The sequence below is a fragment of the Odocoileus virginianus genome, unplaced genomic scaffold (assembly GCF_023699985.2).
Source record: "Odocoileus virginianus isolate 20LAN1187 ecotype Illinois unplaced genomic scaffold, Ovbor_1.2 Unplaced_Scaffold_10, whole genome shotgun sequence".
In the NCBI taxonomy this organism is placed as follows: Eukaryota; Metazoa; Chordata; class Mammalia; order Artiodactyla; family Cervidae; genus Odocoileus; species Odocoileus virginianus.
In genome coordinates this window covers 865,538-884,037 of record NW_027224272.1, presented here as the reverse complement: position 1 = coordinate 884,037, position 18,500 = coordinate 865,538, and the positions used below count along the sequence as shown (strand labels likewise).

At 37.0% G+C, this 18,500-nt stretch overlaps 1 protein-coding gene across 1 annotated transcript in view; it reads left to right on the top strand.

Annotated features, from left to right (window-relative positions):
* CFAP47 (cilia and flagella associated protein 47) overlaps window positions 1–18,500 on the top strand; it is a 491,580-nt gene that overhangs the window by 175,538 nt on the left and 297,542 nt on the right. Inside the window, exon 33 of the mRNA XM_020881679.2 lies at window positions 6,385–6,577. Within this exon, the coding sequence (XP_020737338.2) occupies window positions 6,385–6,577 (193 nt within the window). The remainder of the gene's footprint in view (window positions 1–6,384; window positions 6,578–18,500) is intronic.

Here is an 18,500-nt window from a genome sequence, read left to right as displayed (position 1 = left end):
TTATTTTTCTTTCTCATGAAATTGTGGAGAAGTGGTTTAGAAATGGTTTAGAAGTGGTTTAGAATGACTCTTCCATCCTCAGTACTGGACTTTCATTTCTGGATCCATTTCTCAGAACAGGGAAGTGCAGATAAAAGAGTAGAAGACAAGTAAATACCTTTTAAGGATATCATCTGAAAAGTGCATCATTTCCATTTCATGTTCCACTGGGCAGAATTTGGTCATAGTCTCAAATTTGATGTGAAGTGAAGTGAAAGTCACTCAGTTGTGTCCAACTCTTTGCGACCCCATGGACTTTACAGTCCATGGAATTCTCTGGGCCAGAATATTGGAGTGGGTAGCCTTTCCCTTCTCCAGGGGATCTTCCCAACCCAGGGATCGAACCCAGGTCTCCTGCATTGCAGGCGGATTCTTTACCAGCTGAGCCACAAGGGAAGCCCAAGAATACTGGAGTGGGTAGCCTATCCCTTCTCCAGGGGATCTTCCTGACCCAGGAATCGAACCAGGGTCTCTTGCATTGCAGGTGGATTCTTTACCAACTGAGCTATCAGGGAAGCCCCCTAAATTTGATAAGTACAGGCATTTTCCAGTACCTAAAAAAGGAAAGATTAAAGAATATATATTGATTAAAATTATGGTATCTGCCTCTAACGCTTAGTAGACTCTTGCTATTCTGGAGAGATATTTACTAAAAATCACACAACTGTAGGTGAGACTGGGTAGTATCGATATTCTCCAATTTGCTTCAGATTAAGTTGCATGTGTGGGTAGATTCAGTTTAGTTCAGTTCAGTCGCTTAGTCGTGTCCGACTCTTTGCAGCTCTATGGACTGCAGCACACCAGGCCTCCCTGTCCATCAACAACTCCTGGAGCTTACTCAAACTCATGTCCATTGAGTTGGTGATGCCATCTAACCATCTCATCCTCTGTTGTCCCCTTCTCCTCCCACCTTCAATCTTTCCCAGCATCAGGGTCTTTTCAAATGAGTCAGTTCTTTGCATCAGGTGGCCAAAGTATTGGAATTTCAACTTCAGCATCAGTCCTTCCAATGAATATTCAGGACTGATTTCCTTTAAGATGGACTGGTTGGATCTCCTTGCAGTCCAAGGGACTCTCAAGAGTTTTCTCCAACACTACAGTTCATGTGGGTAGATTAACATAGCATAGCATAAATATCGCACCTTCGTAAAAACATAGCATAAATATCGCACCTTCACACCCTATGTCTTTATTACTTCAACAAGTACTGGTTTCAGTCTTTGGAATGATTTCCTAGGTTTTCAAATATGGTTCTGTGAATCTTGCCCACTAAGAACAATGGAGACTTTTGCTCTGTCCTCATAGATTGCAACCACAGATAGGGTGAGCTGTAGGGTAGGGAGTTGAAATGAGGAAGAAGTCAAATAGAAGCAGCAGTCACTCAAAGGAAAAGATGCAATTAAAATCCAAATAATGAGTAGTATATGTAAGACTCTTGTCACAAATGCTTTTTAAGTGTTATGATCTTGTTTACTCTTTACAACCAGTAATCCCCAGTTTAGAAACAAGGAAACATCAACATGCATACATACTTTCTTCCAAGATTATCTGATGTAGGTAAAGCTGCTTTCTTCCTTATTGTTCTCTACTGGGGGGCAATAGCCCAGGCCCAAGAGCCCAGGCCCCTCTTGTTGCCCTCTGGCACTCTGAATCCCTCCACTGCAGCCAGCCCCCTAGGCCTACCCTCTGCAGAGTTCGTTGTGCTCTTTGATTCCCAGTTATTCCCCCATCTCTACCTTTTCTTCCCCCAGCAACCTGCCCTGTCTATCTTGCTGGAGGTCGAGAGCAGAAATCCTGTATTTTTTTTTTTTTAGTAATTCCCACAAGAGTGTATGGGGGTATTAGTGATCCTCACCCAAAGTTAGATTTGGAGGGAAAAAAGAAAAAAGCTATCTTCTTTACTTTCTTAACTCCAGCCTGCATCATATGTAATTTTGTCTACTGATAAAAAGGAGCAACTCCAAAACAGAAGAGCTGCATATGTCCTAGTTTATGAACAAACTAGTCCTACTCTTGGTTGTAGGCTTCATTCACTTACCCATTCACTTATTCACTCCTGCATGCATTCATGTATATGTCTAGTTCATTTAACCCATCTTCCTCAACTAAAAGTCTATGAATTTAGATACCACGTATCACTTGTGAACTCAAAACTTAATAGTGTGCCTGCTACGTAGTAGATGCTCAACAAATATTTGTTGAATGAATTTATGCAACAGCTATTATGATCCAGGTACTATACTAGACCCTGGGGGTATAAAAGTAAACTTGATATAGTCTGTCTTTTCAAGGATTTTATGTCCTGGAATGTGTAATCAATTAAATAACTACAATTACAAGAAAGTATGACAAATGTTATGACAAGGTAAACGCAAAGAACTAAGGATGAGTACACATAGAGAGGAGACCAACTTACCTGTGCCTTGGAGAAGGTTTCTAGGAAAAAGATGAATTTAAACTGAGCCGTGAACAATGAGGAGGAGTTGGCGGGCAAGGTGAGGCATAGGTTAGAGAGAAAGATAATACAATTTGTGTGACCGAGGTAATAGATGAGTTTTATTGGAGGATGGGGCAATAACATTTTTCAAGATAACGGAAATTCAAAGTGGAAATGCCTGGGGTTTGATAGAGCTTTGTATAGTCTGAGGAATAAACACAGCATGGCTGGGACTAAGAGGAGTAGACTATGAGCACGGTCAGAAAATAGATTGCAGTTGACTTCACAAGTCAAACTAAGGCATCTGAACTTCATGGATTTTAGCACAAGGTCAGAGAAATCTTGAAGGATTTTAAACACAAGATTGACATACTCAGTTGCATTCTATAGAAATCACTCTGGTACAGTATGGAAACTGGGATTTTTTTTTTTTAATTATTGAAGTACAGTTGATTGATAATGTTGTGTTAGTTTCAGGTATACAGCAAAGTGAGATATATACACACACACACATGCACACACACAGACACACACACATAATTTTCTTTTCCACGTTCTTTTCCCTTCTAGGTAATTATAAAATATTGAGTATAGTTTCCTGTGCTATACTATACTTGTTGGTTATCTACCTTATGTATAGTTGTGTGTAAATGTTAATCCTATCCTCCTAGTTTATCCTTCCCCACCCTCCCTTTTCCCTTTTGGTAACCATAAGCTTGTTTTCTATGTCTGTGGGTCTGTTTCTGTTCTGAATGTAAGTTCATTTATATTATTTGTTTCTTAGATTCCACATATAAACAATATTATATAATATTCATCTTTCTCTGTCTGACTTCATTAGCATTATAATCTCTAGATCCATCCATGTTGCTGCAAATAGCATTATTTTGTTCTTTTTCATGGCTGAGTAATATTCCATTATGTATGTGGATATATAGCCACATCTTCTTTATCTATTCATCTGTTGATGGACATTTAGGTTGTTTCCAAGTCTTGACTGTTGTGAATAGTGCTGGTACTGAGAATGCTTGTGGTAGTAGGAAAGATGAGAAAAGAGCAGTTTTCATAAATATTAGGCATAGAAATCAGGAATTGGTGAATCACAGTATCTTATGGAAGTGAAGGAGACAGAGGAATCAAAGACCACGGTGAACTTCTGGCTTGGATGACTGAGTGGAATTTGTTCCCAGTCACTGAAAAACAAGACAAGGGATGTTAACAGGATTTTGTTCAGGGCAGATAGAGAGACATAGCAAGAGGGCATGATAAATTAATTTTGGTCCTGCTATATCATGGTGCTGTGTGTAATTACCAAATGGGTTGATCCTTTTGTCTGGAAACTGATCTGAATGGCGGCATGTAGTTGAGATTCTTCACTGATTCAGTGATAGACTCATAGGCATGAATGATTGCCTTATAGACCATCTGCAGAGCAGTGTTTCTCCATAGATTGTGTCTGAAACATGGGCAGCTCTCAGCACTCTACCAGTAGTGGATTGACAGTTTCACTTTAAAAAATCAAGCAGTGTTGTTGAGATGTTTCACAAGTTAGAAATAGAAGGCTGATTTTTCGCACAAATCCCTTTAGTTTCTAATTGTCTCTTTCCTATAAGTCATACGTGCACTTCAAGAATGCCTTTGTCATTTCTTCTTTGCTAATAGTTTAGATAACAGGACATAGCTTGTCTTAACCAATTTGATTTTATGTCATTTGGTTATTTTTGCTTGTTAAACTTGCATGTTTAGTTGTTGCTGTTTCCTTGCATTATATTCCCAATCACAAAAATATGTTGATAGCTAAAAAATGGGTCACTGAAGCATAAGAGAGTTGAAAACAATAAGAGAAACACTTAAACTCAGAATGCTCTTCTAAATATAAACTATATTACATAAAGAGGGCTTTCATGTAATATAAAGGATGAATCTGTATGTGCTATAAGAATTGAATGTCATATTTCTACAAAAGAACCTGGAAAATAAAAAGGTGATCAGATGTATAACTGAATAATAAGTTTAATTATACTGTTTTTTCATTTGTTCCCAGTGTATTACCTGTCAGAAAGGTTTTTATTTTTTTTAATAGTACATAGTTCTGTCAAATATATTGATATTTTTAAACTAGGAGCAATGATCTTTCTGGTTAATTAAAAATATTTTCCCCAAACCAATTTAAAATCTCCCTATAATAAAATAGGAATATTTGTTAGTAAAGGAGACAAGATACCAATTATATTGAAACATTATTCAGAATTATATACCTCTGTAGGAAACAAACAAAAATGGTACAAGGGATCATATTGCTGAAGAATATTTTAAATGAGCTTCAATAAAATATGATTGGCATGAAAGCAAAATTGGTGAAATTCTTTCATTAAATAGATTTGCAGGATGGTCCATAATGTCACTGGAATGTGATGTGGAAACACAGTTATTCTCACATGAGGTAACAGATAGTGCAGTTTATTTGGATATAGCCATGCATAGGGCATATATGAATAACTCTCCACCTCTGTAATAAGTATATAGTCACCCCTGGATATTGAAGGGTGATTGATTTTAAATCCCCCACAGAAACCAAAAGGTGAACATGCTCAAGTCTTCTTTATACAATGGCATGGTATTTGCATAAAACCCAGGCACAGTCTCCCATATACTTTAAATCTCCCATATACTTAAAATTATCTCTAGATTACTTATCATACTTAACACAATATAAATGCTCCATAAATTGTTGTGAATACAGTTTAAATGTTATATAAATAGTTGTCAGCATGGGACAAATTTAATTTTTTGCTTTTTGTATTAAGAATTCTGAATATTTTCTATCTGTGATTGGTTGAATTTAAGGATGTGGAACCCACAAGGGGAAACCAGTGGATATAGAGGGTCGACTATATGTGAAAGAAATATATGATGACATTTTCTTCTCTTTTTCAGAGGAAGTCCATGCTTTATGTAGAGTGATCCTTTGTTATTTAAAGATTAATTTGTAAGATTCCTAGAGAAAATCCATTAGTGGTGTATATTAATAGAGAATGAGTCATTGGTCACAAGAAGAAAAGGTGTTGCAAATGAATTCTTATTCATAGGGAAATGTGGGATTAAAAATATGCCTCTGTCATGAATACAGTGTAAAAGGAAATAGAAAAAAAGTTATTAACACTGTCAAAATAGCACTACTGAATTAAATATTTTTATCGTGACCTCTGTGAATTTGACATTCTTCTTTCCAATGTTGAGATGTACTAGTTTTGCAGGGAAGGTCACTCTCATGCATTTTTCCAATAAGAGTGAGATTACAAATAATATTTTCATAGCACTGATGTTTTTCTGTATCTCCATTTCCATTATTTTAAATGGCTCAAATGACACATCAAGTTATGCGTTCCATGTTCTGGATACACTGTACATATATCTATAGGATTTGAGTTTCATGGTTTTTAATGTGGTACAAATTACTAGGAATTAAGTGTTTGTTTCCAAAGATTTATTTATATATCTCCTCATCTGACTGTTAATTCCTATCTCTTAATATCCTTTGTAATAAACCAGTTCTGAGTTATTTGAGCTGTGCTCACAAATTAATTGAACCCAAAGAAGGGGTTGTTGGAACCTCCAACAGATAGCCCATTAGTCAGAAGCATAGGTAGTGACCTGGGCTTGTGATTGACATCTGAAGTGGAGGACAGTCTTGTGAGACAGCTCTCTTAACCTGTGGGCTCTGATACACCCTTTGCATTAGATGGTGTCAGTATTGAGTTGAACTGTAGGACATCCAGTTGATGCCAGAGAATTGTTGGTGTTGTTTGTTTACTCTCTGCTTGGTAGCATTTACTGTCTAAATACTAATTTTCATTTTGCCATTCCAGTAGTAAAAACTCTCTCTCTCTCTTTTATCCAAATTTCAGGTTCTGGTACTATCCCAAGTTGTACCATATAGCATCAATAATATGCCCCCTATACATGTGCAAAATTCACCGAAAGTCAATGCTTATTTTGCATCCAGCAACATATATTCTACTCCTGAAAGGATTCTGCTTAGCTGGATGAACACAATTTATGAAAACTCCCGACATGTTATTTGGAAAAACTGTCAAAAAGGTGAGAATTTTTTTTCCTTTAATTATCACAGATTGTAGATAATGGAAGGAGTCATAGAACTGAACACAGAACCCATAATTCTAGACCTGAGTGCAACATATATTCTGTTGTACAAGTAGGATGTCCTATAATATTTTCAAGACCAGTTTCCTTACATGTGTCAGGGAGGGGAAAGTTCTTCTCTACTTGTCTTGAATTCTTATGGCTGGACTAATAATAAAATTAACACAAGACAGATTTAACAGGAGAATAACAAAATTTAATCATGTGCACGAAGGTCTCGTAGAAATGGGACTTAAAAAGTGGTCAAACCACAAACCTTTTATACTTTTTAGACAAAAAAGCAATAAATTTATGAGGAATTGACAGGACAAAGAAACTTAGGCTTTGGGTGCTCAATTAGTGAAGAATCTAAACAGAGTATGGATTTGAAGTAGTCAGTTAAAAGAAGTAATGGGGTTTGTCCAAACAGGCTTCCCTACCCAAATTCCCCGTCTCTGGTGATAAGGGTGTCCTGCCTCCAGAGGCAGAGAGAGCACCTTACACATGAAAGATTTACCTTCTGCTTTCAGGAAGACAAGCGGTGGGGGGATCAAAGTGTCCCTCTTTCACTGGCCATTTCTTAAGTAATTTGAATTCAGAATAATCAGTATGCCTTGAGGCACATTTTGGAACAGCCTGCCCTGGGCCCCAGCACATTTAAAATGGAAATAATAAAAGATGCATCTTTAATTTATTTTGAGGAATAAATGATAAAAATTATGTAGAAATGAAAGATCATCTTAATAATGCTGATGGTATTTTCAGCTCTATGAAGTATTAAATTTAGTTGACACTACTGAAACTTTGTATGTTATTAGTTGAGATCAAGTGAAAATTGACTAGACAGTGTCTTACATCTCATTGTGATGGTCATGTTTGAAATCACTAACTGTGAATTTTGAGGAGGTGTAGGTAATATTAGGTCCATATACCAAGACCAAGGCAAGTAGGTGATCATAGATAGACTGTTTCAGTGTTCAGGTGGACACTCCCTGGTTCTGCTCTTGAGTAATAAGACTTTATACATTTCTACCTGAGAGCCTTACATTCTTTGAAATATTTCCAATTGGCTAGTATAGCTGTGCATTCTTTTCTTCATCATAAGCATTGCTTGTCTTGAGAAGACGACATGTGCGCGTTGGTTGTTTCTTTGACTTCCATTCAGCTCCCCTCTTCCAAGTACATACAAACCTGTCATGTTCAAAATGGGTTTTGTTTTATTTTTTATACAGAGCCCTCAGAGTTTAATCTAAACTTTAGATAGGAAAGATTAAAAGTGTGATTTAAAATGAGACTTTGAATTACAGTTGCTTCTAACTTAAAGACATTACTTTGTAAACTTAGTGACATCAAGATAGAAAAAAGATATATTGATACATTAGTATTAGAGAACAGTAAACATTAATATTTTATTACCTTCCAATTGATATGCTGATAATATCAAGCAATTTCCCTTGAAACTGCAGTTCAATAAGAGTCACATCTTATAAGCATGTATTTGACCTGTTCAAAAATGTAAAAAAAAAAAACAAGGTGTAATTAAATAGTTTGAATACTGAGGAGTAACACTTTAACCATAGTGTTATAAAATATGTACATATATTAGAAATGAATATGTTCTTTTGTTATAAAATTATTATGGTTCTATTTTTACCAACAGAATGGTATACACAAGTTGTTTTCAAGGAGTTTGCTGCATTTTTTAGAATAATGCATTATGGGCACTGGCCTAGTTCCCGCTTTTTAAAACACTGAGTCTCATGCCTTTGCAAAGCCCTTGCACTTCCTGTTCCCTCTGCTTGGAGCTTTTTTTTTCTTGGATATCTTCATGAATCCTTTGCCCACTTCACTCAAGATCCTGCTCAAATACCATATTATCTGAGAAGCTTTCCCAGTACCCTCTCTAAATTAGTCCCTCCTTCAGTCCTTCTCTTTCTTGCTTCATTCTTCTCAATGGTGTTGGTCCCCAGTAGTATTTATACCCTGCCTCCTCCTGTAGAATGTGAGCTTCTTAACAGAAACAGTCTCTTCTATTTTGTTCTTCACTGCTGCTTTCTCTGAAAATTGCATGGAAAATAAAAGATATCAAATACTGTTTGAGAAATTAAATAAATGAATGGAAGAATGAGAGCATAAAGGGACACACTCGGGTTTTATATATTTCTCTGTCCTATTCCAGACAGCTGGGTGTATATTAAGCTACTCGTGTGTACCTTCTAGAACCAATGCAGGGATCAGATTGAATGGTTGAGTTAGAAGGGAACACTTTCCGTGTTCAGTGAGTACCTGAGTACAGCTCTGCCTGGTTAGTAACTGTGGAGGTCCATGAGGAGGAGCTCTGTGAAGGACTCCACTTAGGTTAACTTGGACTGAGAAAAAGTCATACTCAGTATCCCAGATTTTAAATTTTCAACGTTGACACCACTCATCCCCACTCCATTGATAAATTCTCACCATGGTTGCAATTTGGTGCAGTGGTATTGTGGAGGGTAGATGGATCAGGCTGCACCTCACACCTTTTGATTAAGAAACTCTGAGGGCAGGACCTAGCAACCCGTGTTTTAAAGAACCTTCCATGTGATTTGATGCACTCTAAGGGATGAAACAATTAGGTCAAGTAACACAACAAGGAATTGATGCTTTTAAATTGTTCCTAGAATGGTATTTGTTTACCACTTATATTTGAAAAATAAATCCCTTCTGTAAACAGCAATTCCTTTGAAGTAAATAATGACTCATTGGAAAAGACCCTGATGCTGGGAAAGATTGAAAGCAGGAAGAGAAGGGGATGACAGAGAATAAGATGGTTGGATGGCATCACCGACGCGCTGGACTTGAGTTTGAGTAGGCTCCAGGAGTTGGTGATGGATAGGGAAGCCTGGCGTGCTACAGTCCATGAGGTCGCAAAGAGTCGGACCTGACTCAGTGACTGAACTGAACTGAAATAATGACTGAAAGAAAAAAAAGTGAAAGTCTCTCAGTCATGTCCAACTCTGACTCTTTGTGACCCTGTGGCCTGTAGCTTGCCGGGATCTTCTGTCCATGGAATTCTCTGGGCAAGAATACTGGAGTGGGTGCCATTCCCTTCTCCAGGGAATCTTTCCAACCCAGGGATCAAACCCAGGTCTCCTGCATTGTAGGCAGATTCTTTACTTTCTGAGTCACCAGGGAGACCCCAAAATAATGACTGAAAACTTCCGCATATTAATGTCGGACATAACACCACAGGTCCGGGAAGCTCAGGGTAAGTGTCCCAAAACCTTTATACCTAGGCATAGTATACTCAAATTGCAGAAAAATTAAAGAAAAAGTCTTGAAAAAAGCCAAAGGAAAAACACCTTACCTGTAGATAGACAAAGATAGGAATGATATCCAACTTATCAGAAATCATGCATTCAGGGAGAATATGGAGTGAAATATTTAAACTGGAAAGGAGAAACCTTGCAGAGAATAGATAGTGAGCCTTGCTTACACACTTTTTGGGTAAACATATCAGTTGGCAGCTTGTACAGTCAACCTTAAGGACAGTCTGTCCTTGATCAACCTGATGAGGCAACAAATAAAAGAGTATTTTAGTTGATTATGGATTTCTCAGAAACTCTTGAGAGTTTAGCATTGGAACTGACATGACAGGTTGTATGCTTATTATATATCTACTGTGGTCTTTCTTTCAGTATCTTCACCTCAGGACAGGTCTGCTACATTTCTGTCATTAGTATTTAAAAAAAAATTCAGTTTATTTAAACAAAACACAAATCAGCCATTTATAATTTCTGTATCCCTCTCTTGTAATCACGTCTGTTTTCTGTGTCCATGAGTTTGTTTTTTGTTATTGTTGTTTTAGATTCTACATATAAGGGAGATCATATGGTATTTGTCTTACTCTGTCTGACTTAGTTTACTTATCATAATGTCCTCAAGGCCCATCTGTGTTGTGACAAATGGAAAGCTTTCTCTCTCTTTTTTTTTAGTGGCTGAATAACATTCCATTGTATGTGTATATGTGTGTGTGTATGCCACAATTTCTTTATTCATTTATCCATTAATGGACATCTAGGTTGTTTCCATGTTTTGGATATGATAAATAATGCTGCAATGAACAAAGGAGTGCATTTATCTTTTTAAAGTAGTGTTTTCATTTTTTTAGATACAAATACCCAGAAGTGAACTTGCTGGACTGTATGATAGTTCTATTTTTAGCTTTTTTTGAGGACCCTCTATATTGTTTTACATAGAGGTTGCATCAATGTACATTCCTACTAACAGTGCACTATGATTCCCTTTTCTCTACATTCTCACCAACACTTACTATCTATCCTTTTTGATAGTAGCCATTCTAACAGGTGTGAGGACATATCTCACTGTAATTTTGATTCGCATTTCCCTGATGGTTAGTGATGGTGAGCACCTTTCCATGTACCTGTTGGCCATCTGTATGTCTTCTTTGGAAAACTATCTATTTAGGTCTTCAACCCATTTTTCAGTGGAATCATTTGTTTTTTTGCCAATGACTTGTATGGATTTTTTAAAAAAATATATATATATATATTTTGGATATAAGTCCCTTATCAGATATATGATTTGCAAATATTTTCTCCCATTCAGTAGGTTGTCTTTTCATTTTGTTGATGATTTCCTTTGCTGCACTCTCCCATTAGAATTTCTTTGCCATGATGAAATGGAGAGGGACAAGACAAATAAGGGAATCTTCCTCTTGCTACAGGAAGGCATGTTGGAGAGTAGTGAGTAGTAAAGTTGGAATCAGATGACCTGGAGCCCCAGCCACCTGATAAGCTATGAATATCAGAACAGTGTTTTAGGACTTCATTCTTTTCGCCTTGGAGAGTCATGCGAGATGGCTGAGCTGGTGACTCCTATGATAAAATAGGCATCTGGTCTGGAAGCAGCAAGTCCATGGATTGAAGTGCACCATAGTCACATGCTTTTGACCAGCACGCCTGAATTCAGCACTGAGGGCACTCTGAGATATCTTAATCCTGGACTTGCTATGAACTTGTCCAAGAGTACAAGGTACCAGGCAGTCAGTTGGAGTTTCGAAAAGTTCATTCTCTAATTACATATGGTTTCTGGGAGCCACTATTTTTAAAAAGGAATTTAAAAACGTGCCCATTCTGTGTTTGAAAATCCCTAACACATGAGGATTTGTTCTAAGTGTTGTGAAAGTCAAAAAGCATTTTTCAAGTGATAGGTGGACACCTGTCTCATGTATATCAGGGACCTTTTAGTGCTTGCCAGGAGGTAGTAAATTTGCTTTTATACACTCATCCTTCTGTTCCCAGTAATGCTTTGTATTATATGTTCTTAAGCCCTTTTATCATTAACACTTTAGTTGAGGTTCTTTCACGGATGAACCGTATTTTACACCTTAACGATAGTATCTTCTTCAGTAGATCATGCCTATGATCAAGTATCCCCTAAGTCATCCCTTTGGACCCTTTGCTTCAGCTGCTACGTTTGATTGCTAATGGGAATTTTATCATCCTATAATCACCTGGTGATTTTGAGAGCAGCAATGGACCATTTTGTAGCATAAAGTGTAATTTCTAACAGGACTAAGTACTTTCATTTTGCTACACTTTCAACAAAATCCACAAATTGGAGCATTTTGAATTGTCTGTTCAAAGGAGCTTTGTTCTACAGAATGATGTCTTATTATTTAAGCCATGCTTATTTCAACATTTTTTTGATGAAGTAGCAATTGTAGTTCTTATGAATGAAAAATAGTTTTTTATTCTATTTACTTTAGTGGAACAGAGTTATGTTTGGCTATAATTATATTTTATGTACCATCTAAAGGTGCCCCTGATTTCTTTATTTTGTACTAGTTTAAGTAAACAATGCATGCATATATGCTAAGTTGCTTCAATTGTGTCCAACTCTGTGCGACACTTTGGACTGTAGCCCACAAGGCTCCTCTGTCCATGGGATTTTCCAGGCAAGAATACTGGAGTGGGTTGCCATTTCCTACTCCAGGAGATCTTCCCAACCCAGGGGTTGAACCCACATCTCTTATGTCTCCTGCATTGGCAGGCGGGTTCTTTACCACTAGCACCACCTGGGAAGCCCAAAGTAAACAATATTCAGTACATATTTGAGAGATTGTATTGGTCTTATAATAATGCTCCCGATTCTTAAAACTAACATGGTGTTGCGATTTTAAATTTGTATGTATTGATTGTTTCAAATGTGCTGAATGTTCAACTTCATTAAACCAGAAAACAGTTATTCTTTACAAAGAAGTTTACGTTTTCCCCAGACATTTCAAATTAGCCCTTTAATATTTAGCATTAAATATTTATCATCAATGTTGCTGGAATGCACACAGACAATAGAAATGGTATCATATGACATTTTAATGTTTTATCTTGGATGTTTTATTTTGGGAATGTGACAGTATATATAAGTCATGATTAGTGTAAAGCTCAGCACAAAATTCAGAGAAATATCAAGCAGTCAAACAGATGTGAGAACAAATAGTTAAACCATTTCCAATGGATTAACAGTGTGATTCAATACATCAGTACAGACTAAGACAATAACCATGTGTCTAGGAAAATGGAGGGTGTAAAAATTGCCCAATACCTAGACCACATTCTTTCTCTCTTTTTCATATTCATACCTACTCAGGGTGGTTGCCTTTCAGTCAGAGACCACTAGTTGAACAAATTCCTTTTAATGCTCATTGCAACCAGGGAGACCACACATTATGGAGAATCACGGGCTGTCTCACGGTAAAGAATATTATGAAAGACATTGCAGGATTTGTGCATTAGCTAGGTAAACTGGAAAAGGTTCGAGGGATGCATATTTGCTCAGTTGCTCAGTCATGTCTGACTCTGCAACCCCATGGACTGTAGCCCATCAGGCTCCTCTGTCCATGGAATTTTCCAGGCAAGAATACTGGAGTGGGTTGCCATTTTGTTCCTCAGGGGATCTTCCCAACCCAGGGATTGAACCTGCATGGCCTGTATCTCCTGCGCTGGCAAGTATATTCTTTACTAGTGCACCACCCGGATGCCAAAATGTGTCTCTTTGGAATATTATTTTATTTTATTTATTTTTTGAATATTATTTTTAAAAAGTTATCCATTTGTGAGAAACATTTACCATTGTAAGGGAAATCGGCATTTGTAAGATTGTCTCCATTTCTGTACCAGGAGGAGGAAGGTGACCAAATCTCTGGAAACTTAGTGGAGAAGACTTGTTGTTCAGTCACTCAGTCGTGTCTGACTCTTTGCAACCCCATGGACTGCAGCATGCCAGGTTTCCCTGTCCTTCACTGTCTCCCTGAGTTTGCTCAAACTCACATCCATTGAGTTGATGATGCCATCCAACCATCTCATCCTCTGTCGCCCCCTTCTCCTCCTGCCCTCAATCTTTCCCAGCATCAGAGTCTTTTCCAGTGAGTTGGCTCTTCACATCAGGTGGCCAAAGTATTAGAGCTTCAGCTTCAGCATCAGTCCTTCCAGTGAATATTCAGGATTGATTTCCTTTAGGATTGACTGGTTTGATCTCCTTGCTGTCCAAGGGACTCTCAAGAGTCTTCTCCAGCACCACAGTTCAAAAGCATCAAATTCTTTGGCGCTCAGCCTTCTTTATGGTCCAACTCTCACATCTGTACATGACTACTGGAAAAACCATAGCTTTGCATTAAAACCGTACCCTTGTTTACTGTGGTTTTCCATGTCACCTTCCATAACTGACTCTCTCGCCATCCTCTTTTGTCTTTAGCTGAGGATGGTATTTAAGATGAGGGCTTCAGCCATTTTGGTGAGTTTTTTGGGGGGTCTTTCCCATGTATATATGTAATTTAGCTTTTGTTTGATTTTCTGCTATTAATCTGTCATGTCAAATTAATTCTTAACTGAGCCAGAATAATCTATAAGAATAGAGAGAAATTTCTACCTCTCCAACAAAGGAAACAGGAATTTGCTTTCACTGTATGTTTTCAGGGACAGTGGAAATCTTATGAATGAGTTACAGTAAATCTCATCCAATTGAAGAAGACTACAGTGAGGGTAATTCTTTAATTGGTAAAGAAGCAGTGTTTGCTCATATTAACCAGGAGAGGGGGATATTGATGTTTCATGGTTTACACCATGAGCTTGTTTTTGCTCTGGGCTTAGGCAGGATTGGAGAAGGAAATGACAACCCACTCCAGTATTCTTGCCTGGAAAATCCCATGGACAGAGAAGCCTGGTGGGCTACAGTCCATGAGGTCGCAAAGAGTCAGACACGACTGAGCGACTTCACTAGGCAGGATTATGAAATGCTCTTGTTTTGTCTCACTTCGTCACAGAAGCAGAGTGACCTTGTATGTCAGTGGTGTTGTTAGATTGTTTGTGTCCAGTAAGAGGATAACATGACCCAGCTGTGAGTGTCAGCTCTACTCCTACCAGTATCAAAGCCCAGCTGATACTGGGCAAGGTCTCACATTTCAGGGGCTGTTTTTCATCAAAATCACCAAATGAAATAGATTAAGAACTATGCTTGAAACATGATTTCATTTGAAATGAACCATTAGGAGTTGTAAGAAATGATAAATTATTGCAATAACTGCTACTAATATTTTGTGATATTGTGAATTATAGTAAGAATTATGTTTGGTCTTCCTGCTGGTTTCTAGCACAGAGCTTCTAAAATGCTTGGAATTTCCTAAGTGGAGGGACACAGAAGGGTATCTTTTGTTATGTTAGTGAAGTAATTTCTGGAATGTCCCCTAGATCACCTAAGGGTGGTGCTGGTTGCTTGGGGAACCAGCCTTGTGATTGGAGGATTGGAACCTTCAGTCCCACCCCCTGCCTTCTGGGGAGGGGAGAGGACCTGGAGATTGAATTGATCACCAGAGGCTAAGGATTTCATTAAGCATGCCTATGTAATGAAACCACCATAAAAACTAAAAAAGACAGGGTTCAGAGAGTTTCTGGGTTGGTGAATACATGCATTGAGAGATGGAGAAAGTAGTGCACTTGGAGAGGGCATGGGAACTCTATCCCTCTTCCCACTTACCTTGCCCTGTGCATCTCTTCCATCTGGATGTTCATACATATTCCTTATCATATCCTTTTGTACTAAACTGATAAACATGAGTAAATGTTTCCCTGATATCTGTGGTTGCTCTAGCTAATACATTGAATCTGAAGGGGGAAAGGGTCATGGGAACCTCTGACTTATAGCTAGTTGGTTAGAAGTACCAGTAGCAACCTGGACATGTGACTGGCATCTGAAGTGAAGGGCAGCCCTGTGAGTCTGAGCATTTTATCCATCTCTGAGTAGATAGTGTAGGACTTGAGTTGAATTATAGAACACCCAGCTGGACTCCTGAGCATTGCTTGGTGGTGTAGGAACCCTCCTCCCCAACACACATACACATCCATGTTGGAATTGATCTCAGAACCATGTTACAGTTGTAAATAGCAAAAGCATATATTTTTAAGAGCAGTACTTAACAAGCATCCACCAGGGAAGCCCAAGAATACTGGAGTGGGTTGCCATTCCCTTCTCCAGGGGATCTTCCTGACCCAGGGATCAAACCTGGGTCTCCTGCATTGCAGGCAGATTCTTTACCATCTGGAGCCACCAGGGAAGCCCTCCCTAAGATTTACTTAGTTTAAATAATCAATATTAAAATGTATCTGCTAATAATTTACACCTTAACTCTTTATTGTGGTGGTGGAAACTGTAATCCTGTAATTGAGTACTGACTTGACTGTCTCAGTATTGAGTCAGTATAGTATCGACTGAGGTCTTAAATGTCAAGAACCATGAAATTAGTGTCAAGTCGCTTGAATATGTAAAAGGATTGATAAATGACAGCATCGAGATAGAATTTTTTTTTCTTTCTGGAGAGAGGAGAGTTGTTAGTCTTGAATTTGTTGACTTCAGTGAATGTTCTCTAACTTATTACATATATATATTATAATTTCTTTATTCCTTAGCTGAATGATAGACATATGAATTATGTTCATTTTTGGCTATTATGAATAAAGCCTCTATGGACATTCATATATTAGTCTTTTATAGACATATGTTTTCATTTCTCTGAAGTAAATATCAGAATTGGAGTTTCTGAATCATATATTAAGTGCATTTTTAATAATTTATTGAGGTATAATTCTAATACCATAAAATTCATCCATTTACAGTGTATGATTCATTTTCAGTATGTTTATAGATATGTGCAATTGTTGTCACAATCTAATTATAGAACATCTTCATCATCCCCCAGTGCATATGGAATGTTCCTATTAGCAGTCACTTCTCACTGTCTCAGCACCAGGAAAATACCAGGCTGCCTCTTATCTCTATGGATTTACCTTTTCTGGATATTCCCTATAGATGGAATCATATGACAAATATCTTTGAAGTTGATTTTTTTTAACTTATTCCAGGTTCAGACATTTACAGATAATATTCCTATACCACATTTTGTTTATCCAGTTTTCATTTGATGACTAGTTGGATTATCTCCATTTGGGGGTCAGTTATTAATAATGCTGCCATCAACATTCATGGAAAGATTTTATGGACATACATTTTTATTTTACTTGAGTATGACATAGGAGTGGAATCTCTGGATGATATGATAACTGAATGTTTGCCATTTGAGAAATTTCTAAAGTGCTGGTACCATGTTACTTTCCCACTATCAATATGTGAAGGCTCTAGTTTGAACACATCCTCATCAATACTTGTGACTGTCTTTTGGACTATAGTCATTAGGTATGTGTGAAGTGGTATTTTATTTGGGGTGTGAATTGCATTTCTTAGTGATTAATGGTGTTGTGAAGTCAGTATTTTCAATTTGTAATCTTTTTTAACTTTTTATTTTACCTTAATATGTGATAAGATCCTCTTACCCCTAGCCCCACAACTATGTTCTACTGAAATTAGATTGTTTATTTGCTTGCTAGCTTTCCAGTATTGACATTGTAATAATAAAATTTGGGAAGAATAATATAGAGAAAAAAATTAAGGAAAACATTTGATAAAACGTGACAAAAATAAATATTCAGTGATTAATATTAATATTAAAATATTTTTAAAGAATCAGGAATATTCATAATTGTATAGCATAATAGCAGACTCAGAACAATGAGAGTATATAATAGAATTTAATATAGATATGACATTCCAAAATCTATAATAAATACATTAATTCATTTGGTAAATAGTGCTGGATCAATTGGCTGACGTTTTGTAATTAAGGTAAAGTTAACTTTGTACTATATGCTATATAACATAAATGAATTCTGAATGTATTAAAAGGTATTAAGTATAAAATCAAAGATTATAAAGTAACTTGAAAAAAATTTATCTGCGTTTGGTATAATCATTTTTTAAAACTGTAACAAGAACAGAAGTATCTAAAAATATTATTTGTTTAGCACATATTTAATAAGCACAGATTTATATGCCCAGGACTGTTATGAGGATTAAAGATGCAACAGAGAACAAAAAAGCCCAAATTCCTTCTAAAATGTAAGTTATATTCTAGTAGAAAGAAGTCAACTGCCTGGGCCTTGAAAATAAATCTAGTCTCTTAGATGACAGGTGAGAATTTTTTGTCACTCCCAGCATCTTCACAAGTTGATTAATTAAAACCCTGTTGTCTTTGTGGTTGGAGCTCTTTGTGGTTGGTGCTCACTGAACTAAAAAATAGTTTAAGAAATAGAATCGTAAGCAGTATATATATATATATATATATATATATACACACAAATATATTTGTGTGTATATGCATATATAATATATACACATATAATTTAGCATTTTTAAAATGCAGAACAAGTTTGTAAGTAGATATACATCAATTTATCAACTTTTTTTTTTTACCAGTAATTCTACTTCAGTGATTTCC